Source organism: Neofelis nebulosa, chromosome 2 (genome assembly GCF_028018385.1).
Source record: "Neofelis nebulosa isolate mNeoNeb1 chromosome 2, mNeoNeb1.pri, whole genome shotgun sequence".
Taxonomy (NCBI): domain Eukaryota; kingdom Metazoa; phylum Chordata; class Mammalia; order Carnivora; family Felidae; genus Neofelis; species Neofelis nebulosa.
This window is the reverse complement of record NC_080783.1, coordinates 11133847-11142479: the sequence shown is the minus strand read 5'-3', so window position 1 is coordinate 11142479 and position 8633 is coordinate 11133847. Positions and strand designations below refer to the sequence as shown.

Genomic DNA, 8633 nt, shown 5'->3' with positions numbered 1-8633 from the left:
TTTTGTTGCTTGAGCTTTTGGTGTTATGTCTGTAAAAAACCATTGCCAAGGTCATGAAGACTTACTCCTATATTTTCCTCTAAGAGTTTCATTGTTTTAGCTCTTATATTTAGGTATGTGATCCATGTTGAGTTCATTTTTGTGCATGGTGCGAGGTAGAGGGTTCTCATCATTTTTGTGCATGTGGATATCCAGTTGTCCCAGCACCATTTGTTGAAAAGATTTTTCTTTCCTCCACTGAATGGTCTTGGCACCACAATGGAAAAAAAATCAGTTGATTATACAAGGGGGCTTCTAACTGGGCTCTCAGTCCTATTCCACTGATCTACATGTCTACACTTATGCCAGTATCACATGCCTTGATGACTGTAGTTGTGTAGTAAGTTTGGAATCAGGAACCGTAGGTCTTCCGACTTTGTTCTTCCGTTTCTTTGTTGGGTTTGTTCTGAATATTTGGGATCTCTTATAATTCTATATGAATTTGAGTATTGGCTTTTCCATTTCTGCAAATAAGCCAGCTGGAATTTTGGTAGGAATTATGTTGAATCTGAAGATCAATTTTGGGGGTGGGTGGGTGGTGCCATCTTAACAATGCCAAGTCTGTCTGATTTATGACGGAGGATGTCTTTCTCTTTATTTAGAAGTCTTCCTTCATTTCTTTAATAATAGTTTGTAGTTTTAGTTTCATTTTCCTCATCTTTTGTGAAACTTACACCTAGGTATTTTGTCTTTGTTTTTGTTTTTGATGCTATTGTAGAAGTAACTGTTTTCTTAATTGTATTTTCAGGTGTGCATTATTATCAGTGAACACTGATAGTGTGTAGAGATACAATTGAGTTTTGTATGTTGACCTCGAATCTTGCAACCTTGCTGACCTTATCAGTTCTAATAGTTTTTTTTTTTAGTGGGTTCTTTAAGATTTTCCATATATAAGATAATGTCATCTGCAAATTAAGATAGCTACTACTTCCTCTCCAATCTGGGTGTCTTCCTCCTTTTGTTGTACAGATGCCCTGGCTAGAATCTCCAGCACAATGTTGAATAGAATTGGTGAGAATGGACATCCTTGTCTGGGGCCTGATCTCAGGAGGAAAGCATTCAGTCTTTCGACAGTAAGTATGATTAGCTGTGGGATTTTCATTGATGACCTTTATCAGGTTGAGGAAGTTCTTTACTCTGCCTAGTTTGTTGACTGTTTTAATTATGATAGGGTGTTGGATTTTATTAAATGCCCTTCATACTTCTTTTAAATTTATGTATGCCATTTCATGAGATAAGTCCCGCTTGGTTATGGAGCGTGGTCCTTTGTATATATGTCTGGATATAGGTTACTAATGTTTCGTTGAGTATTTTTGTGTGTCTGTATTGATTAAGGCTGTTGGCCTATAGTTTTATTTTCTTGTGATGTCTTTATCTTACTTTAATATCAGTGTGATACTGTCCTCATAGAATGAGTTAGAAATTGTTATCTCCTTTTCTACTTATTGGAAACGTTTCTGAAAGAATTAGCTTCAATTTTTTTTTTGAATATTTGGTAGAACTTACTTGGCTTTTCTTTACGGAAATATTTTTAGTTACCAATTTGATATCTTTGTTTGTTGTTGGGCTTTTTGAGCTTTTTATGTTTACTTGAGTCAGTTTCAGGACGTTGTATCTTTCTACTCATTTGTCCCTTTTATCTATACTAACTTATTGCATACGGTTGTTCACAGTCATTCTTCTTTCTTACAGTTGGTAGTGATGACCTCTCTTACATTCTTGAGTTTAGCAATTTGTCTCTCAGGGCCCACACCCCCTTCCCCTGCTTTTTCTTGGTTAGTCTAGTTAAAGGTTGTTAATGTTGTTGACCTCTTCCAAGAACCAACTTTTAGTTCCACCCATTTCCTCTATTGTTTTGCTATTATTTCATGTATCCTTGCTGTAAGTTTCCCTCTGAGCAGTACTTTCGCTGCACCACATGAATTTTGGTACGCTTGTGTTTCCGCTTGCATTCATGTCAACGTATTTTCTACTTTCCTTATGATTTCCTCTTTGACACATTGGTTATATAGGAGTGTAACATTTAATATCCCCATATCATTGTAAATTTCCCAAAGTTCTTTCTGTTATTGATTCTAATTTAATTCCACTGTGTTTTGAAAACATACTTTGTATGATCTCTATCCTTTTAAATTTATTAGGACTTGTCCTCTGGCCTTGCATGTGATTTATTCTGGAGAATGTTTTAGGTGCACTTAAGAAGGATGGATGCCTATTCTATTGTAGGGTGTAGTGTTCTATAGATACCTGTTAGGTCTAGTGGCTTTTCTATCTAGTTTTTCTATTCATTATTGAAAATGCGGTATTGAAGTATCCAATTTTTATTGTTGAATTGTTTATTCCTCCATTCCATTCTGTCAGTTTTGCTTCATATATTTTCAGGGCTTATTGTTAGGTATAAATATGATCATAAATCTTGTATCTTCCTGATGAATTTATCCTTTATTATAATGGAACCCCCTCTTTATCTCTAGTAATTTTTGTTGTAAAATTTATTTTGTCACATAGAAGCATAGCAACCCCAGCTTTTTTTTTTTTTTTTTTTACTGTTTACATGGTATATCTTTTTTTGACCTATTTACTTTCTTTTTTTTTTTTAATATGAAATTTATTGTCAAATTGGTTTCCATACAACACCCAGTGCTTATCCCAACAGGTGCCCTCCTCCATGCCCATCCCCCACTTTCCCCTCCCTCCCACCCCGCATCAACCCTCAGTTTATTCTCAGTTTTTAAGAGTCTCTTATGGTTTGTCTCCCTCCCTCTCTAACTTTTTTTTCCCCTTCCCCTCCCCCATGGTCTTCTGTTAAGTTTCTCAGGATCCACATAAGTGTGAAAACGTCTGGTATCTGTCTTTCTCTGTATGACTTATTTTACTCAGCATAACTCTCCAGTTCCATCCACGTTGCTACAAAAGGCCATATTAAAAAGAATTATTCACCACGGTCAAGTGGGATTCATTCTTGGGCTGCAGGGCTGGTCCAACATTCGCAAATCAATCGATGTGATACATCACATTAATAAAAGAAAAGATAAGAACCGTACGATCCTGTCAATTGACCTATTTACTTTCAACATATTTGTGTTTAGTGGATAGTTTTTGTTTAATGATTTCAGTGTTTTTTAAATTTATTTTTTAAAAGAATCATACAATACTATTAATTTTTTTCTCTGGATGTACAGTTCTAGGAATTTTAACATACATGTAGATATGTGTAACCATGCCTGTGATAGGATAGAAAATAATTCCATTATCTCCAAAAACTCCCTTCCTACAAACCTAATCCCTAACATACAATGATATTCTCCCTTGTGGAGAGTTCTTATTATACCATCATAGGTCAGGGATTCATTTTACATTATTATCATTATCACTATTATTTTTTTTTAATTTTTTAATATTTGTTTATTTTTGACAGAGAGAGACAGAGCATGAGCGGGGGAGGGTCAGAGAGAGGGAGACACAGAATCCGAAGCAGGCTCCAGGATCCAAGCCGTCATCACATAGCCCAACGCGGGGCTCGAACTCACGGGCCGCGAGATCATGACCTGAGCCGAACTCGGACGCTCAACCGACTGAGGCACCCGGGCGCCCCAATCATTATCACTATTATTTGACATTTATTTTGTGGATTGTCTTTATTCTTCAACTGTTCTGAGACTTTGTATTGAGTTATAAAACTACATCCGCATGAAGAGTTAAGGGCAGACGGGGAGTATTTTCTGGGCTGCGATATTGATTAGTCATATAAATGTAGAAGATTCTTAGAAGAATTGGCATGGCATCAAGATTGAGGTTTGAGTCACACTTAAGGTCTGGTATCTTCTGCCAAAATTGGGAAAACTACTACACCACTGTCATATTACCTAATCTGAGTGGTAGTTTGGAAATACAAGGTCTTCGGGGATAGCTGAGCACCAACTATTCAATTGTAAATGCGTCCCCAAGTATGCCTGGCGTCCTGTCTCATCCTCTTGCTCCCAGTTGACTCTGGAAAGCAAATACAGTGTGAACAATAGAGTCCTATAACGTCCAGGTGTAGGACTGACCTTTGTATCATTGTTAATCCTTGTCCTCTCTTTTCAGAGACGAGACATTAAGTTGAAACTGCATGAAAACTTTTCCTGAGCCACAGGGCTGGGCAGCTTTTCCCTCTTTGCAAATCCAAAGGATTTAGCAGGATTTTCCCCTTCTCAAACGCCGCCCCCCTCCTCTGACCTTCACAGCTTCCCAACATTAGGGAAAGGCAGGAAGTTTTCCCTGTGGTTATTTTTTTGTGACGACATGATGGGGCAGGTTGATCAATGGGGGAAAACCCACGTTAGAACACGCCTTCTGTGTACATTCCCAATATTTGCTATAAGTAGGGCCATCCCAGACTCAGGCTGCTACCAGAACCCAACAGCACTCTTAGCACACTGGGTACCCAGCACTGGGCAGATCTATTCCCTGAGCTGAAAATGATGGACAGTGGCAAGAATTTGCTCTTGGCTGCTTTGATGTCAGTGCTGCTACTCCACCTGTGCAGCAAGTCAGAAGGTGAGTATCACTCTTTCTGCTAACGCAGGAGGAAGAACTATTTTCATTTTCCGCTAAGCCTTGGGCTCACCCGGGGGTCCCCAAGGAGTGGGAGCCTGTTAGAAAGTCTTCAGAAGTGATGGGAGTTGTCAGCTCATTGGCGAGTGAGGAGGGAAAGGTTGCTGCTGCTGACCGGGCTTTTCTCTCTGCTGGCAATCCCAGCAGATTTGGAGGTGGGTGGGTGGGCTCTTAGAGACCCCCAAGCTCTGCAACAAGGCCAAAGTGCTATTTCTGGGAGTGATGTAAATTGGGTAACATTACCAGTAAATGGGGTCAATTCAGAAATGTGGGGAACACTCCCACCTTCCCAACTTTCTCACCTCTCAGCCAAATAGTAAAGATCAAAGCTCACCCTTTAGGGGCAGATGATGGGACCTGTCTTCTCCATCCTTACGTGGCTTTGGGGCCATCTTTTGCCAACTTGGAGACAACATTTATTCCTTACCGTATAGCAGGTTATAATTTAACCTGGGGGGGGGGGATGTCCAAGAATTGCTTTATGACTGTCAGAGCACATGACGTCTAATGACAGGTGCATCCCTGAAAATGCACGTGTTGAACTTTTATGATCAAAATAAAACATTAAAATAATAAATTAAATTAAAATATTTCCATTAATACTACAATTTCAATTGCAGCCCGGATAAGCAGCTCCTATAAATCACATTTTCCTTTATAACTTCTTGCCGTTCCCCTCCTCTTAGTACCCAGTGGCCAGATAATAGATTAAGATCTCCATACTTCTTCATTTTCTGAATTTGGAAGCTTATCTATAAGAGTTTCTTCAAGTGGGAGGTACTCATATTCTTGAGTGATTATAGTGAACTTAAAATAAAACACTGTCCATTTGTGTTTCTTAGTAAAGATATTCCTTTCGTTGGAGATCACGTGCTTCTAGACTTTCAAACCAAAATTGCCCAGCACATAAACCATTTTTTTTTAAAGAGAGCTGGGGGCTACCTTAAATCAGGTCTCAAAGCCATTGGAACTCTTTCTCTAAATAGTTTCTTTAGCATCTACAGCTCCAACTCCAAGTAGTTCTGTAATACTATCACAAGATACGTTCATTCATGTGGACTCAATACTTGCAATTTCTTTTTAGCAGCAAGCAGCTTTGACTGCTGCCTTCGGTATACAGAACGCATCCTTCATCCCAGATTTATCGTGGGCTTCACGCAGCAGCTGTCCAATGAAGCTTGTGATATCAATGCAATCATGTAAGTTATCAACTGACTTGAATTTAGTTGTATCAGATGTACACGGGAATTTCGTGTCTCAAAACATGTTTGCCTTTTTTGGAGTTGCGTTCAGAAATAACCGATGTGGCAAAGATACGTTTGTTTTGTTAGGGCGTATGTACTTCAAAGTTTAAATAGGACAGGACTAAGGTGAAAGCTTGTTTTTTTTAGAAAAAGAACAGAGTCGAGGGCAAAAACCTCTTTCTAAGATAAACTTGTAAGCACCTAATGCGTTAGCTCATGAAAATATGGAAGACATCAATTTGGAAATGAGCATCTTCCACCAGGGAATGGTTGGGGCTTTTATATTTTCACATATAATATTCTTGATTCATATAGGATATTATACTTCGGAATGATATAAATTAGTCATGTTTAGTGTAACCACCGGCAACAAAATTAAATCATTCTAAGACTATTTTCCAGCCATTGTTCAACCATTTGTTCAGTTGCAGAGAAAGTAGGAGAGAGTCCCTTTCATTTCTTGCATCAAGCTTTATCAGAAATATTTTGTTTTTTGGTATTTTGTTTCACCTCTGAAATAACTAAAATGCTTAGTGGGTAGAACAGTCAGCTGGAATACAAAACTTCCATTGGGTGTTCTATGACATAGCCGTTCAAAACTTTTGAAGCACAAATAAAATTTTCTGTGTTTTTTTGTTTTTCGTTTTTTGTTTTTTATAGCTTTTACACAAAGAAAAAATTCGCTGTGTGCGCAGATCCAAAGAAGAACTGGGTGAAACAGGCTGTGCATATCCTCAGGTATGAGATATTTACCATCAGTCCCTCTCCAAAAGTCTGGGGCAAAGGTCAAGTGCAGAGTAGCGGATCATAGACTCGCTGGGACCCTTCCGCCTAAGCACCGTAGAATTTTAAAGGGGAAATTTGAGTCGGACCATAAAACAAAAATTCATTTTTTTCCACTTACATCCTTTTTATTTTTTTTTTAATTTAGTGAGTTTTACGAGACGTGTTAGTCCTCCATGCATTTAATAGTCACAAGCTTCTTCATTTTGGTGCAAAGATGCTTCCTATTTATAGAATTTACAGACCGCATGATACTTCTTTGTTAAAAACTAAAAAATAAAGAGCCAACCAGAGATCAATATTCTGATTTCCATTGATTATAATAGAGAGTAACATTTTATCAACATGAACAGAAGCCACCTAATACAAAGGTGCCATAGACACTGAATTTAAAGATGCAACGTAAGCGCTCAATCCTGTTTCCATCTCTAGCCAGCTCACTTGTGTTGGGCAGGGCCCTTCCTCTCTGAACTTTGATTTCCTCATCTGGACTCTGAGCTGCTGGCGCCCTGAGATTAATGAGAAGTAATGTTTAGGTACAAAAGGCACTCCTACCAGCCAGTCCACCCTGTCTTTGCTTATTGTTTTCTTCTCTTCCTCTTGACAGCCAAAGAGTCAAGAAGATGTAAAAACTGATGCTCTCTGCGAAGGAATTGGACAGAGCCCAAGAACAAAAGAATCTAGCTGGAGTTGGCAGTTGAGAGTTCAGCACTTACCTGATTTGTGCCTCGTTGGACCTGTCCAATTGATGAAGTTGATACATATTGCATCATAGTTTGCTTTGTTAAGCATCACATTAGAGTCAAACTCTATTTTATGTTATTTATATCTATGGTTTTTTGTGTGTGTGTTGCTATTTAATACTAATTTCCTATAAGCTATTTGGTTTAGTATGAATGTGTAGAGGAATGAGGTTATATAGCCTTTCTTGTAAGCTGCAAGCTATTTGTAAAAAAAACCTATTTAACGTTCTTCTGTCTACATAGTTTTGTTTCTTAAACTGTTGTAATTAACCTGTAAAAGAGAAAAATGATGATTAAAAAAATATTGAAAATAAAAGAATGAAATAAAAATTATTTGTTGATAGAGTTATATAACACTTATTAAGATATATATTAAAATATTTTTAAAATATTTAAAGGCATGGTAAATACCAAAATTGGGGGTGAGGAAGAATCATATTTCCCCACTTACTCCTGCCTGGTTGTTCTTCTTAACTCTGTTCCTCATGGTCCTGGCTTTCATTCTATATGAATTATAATGAAAAGGTGCTTTATTTTATTTTTTTATTCAAAGTCATCCAAACCAAAAATTAGAAAAATGCTAAATCTGAGATCTATAGCTTAGTGTTTACTGATGTAAAGCTTTTCAAAATAAAAAAGTGTACCCATAAACTTTGAGACTACAGGGATATAACAGCTACTTTGAAAACACCCTGAGAAATTCCTTTGTCCATCTAGGGACCTAGGAATGGGCACTTCAGCACTGAAACATTTCTGTATTTCAAAAGTCCTCCTGGGTCGTCTCCAAGCAGTTTCCAAAAAGAAAATGACTATGGAGAGGGTTCTAGAAACTGATTGCCTCACTAAGCAGAAGAGAACTTCCGGGGCGTGAAATCTAGCAAGAACCCAGACATAAGACAAAAGGGTCCTGAACCAGAGTGGTTATTATTGCAATGTTCAGGGGGCAAAGTTCACGGAGTGCCTGGACACAGCACTTGGGACAGTCTGCCTCAGATATCAAAGGCCCCAGGGGATCACGGGAGGCAAGCACACTGATGGTCTGATGCAAAATCCAAACCCACGAACCCACAAAGCAGGGTGATGGGGGTCATTGGTGTAGAGCCCAAAGCTCTAAGTGGCTCAGTCAGCCTGGAAGTCATCTCTATGCCCGGGAATAATAACACTGAGTCATCAGGGAAAGTATGCTCAATATCCTGTTTGTTTATTCATCAAATATGAGTTTATTACT

The 8633-nt window shown here is 38.3% G+C and overlaps 1 protein-coding gene across 2 annotated transcripts; it reads left to right on the top strand.

Annotated features, from left to right (window-relative positions):
• Window positions 1–3867: 3867 nt before the first annotated feature.
• On the top strand, window positions 3868–7729 carry CCL20 (C-C motif chemokine ligand 20). Of its 2 annotated transcripts, none has more exons than XM_058696498.1 (4): window positions 3868–4578; window positions 5720–5834; window positions 6540–6617; window positions 7270–7729. In XM_058696498.1, exons 1-4 carry the CDS (start codon window positions 4500–4502, stop codon window positions 7289–7291), a joined length of 294 nt encoding a protein of 97 aa, XP_058552481.1. In that variant the 5' UTR covers window positions 3868–4499; the 3' UTR covers window positions 7292–7729. The 2 variants fall into 2 exon arrangements, with proteins under 2 accessions (XP_058552481.1, XP_058552491.1); XM_058696508.1 differs by having other exon boundaries at window positions 3898–4578; window positions 5723–5834.
• The last annotated feature ends 904 nt before the right edge of the window (window positions 7730–8633 follow it).

Bases quoted from the DNA above. Each gene is read 5' to 3' on its own strand.
- CCL20 (XM_058696498.1), top strand. From the start codon at position 4,500: ATGATGGACAGTGGCAAGAATTTGCTCTTGGCTGCTTTGATGTCAGTG. The intron at 4,579-5,719 runs GTGAGTATCACT...ATTTCTTTTTAG, and splicing joins CCTGTGCAGCAAGTCAGAAG to CAGCAAGCAGCTTTGACTGC. The intron at 6,618-7,269 runs GTATGAGATATT...TCCTCTTGACAG, and splicing joins CAGGCTGTGCATATCCTCAG to CCAAAGAGTCAAGAAGATGT.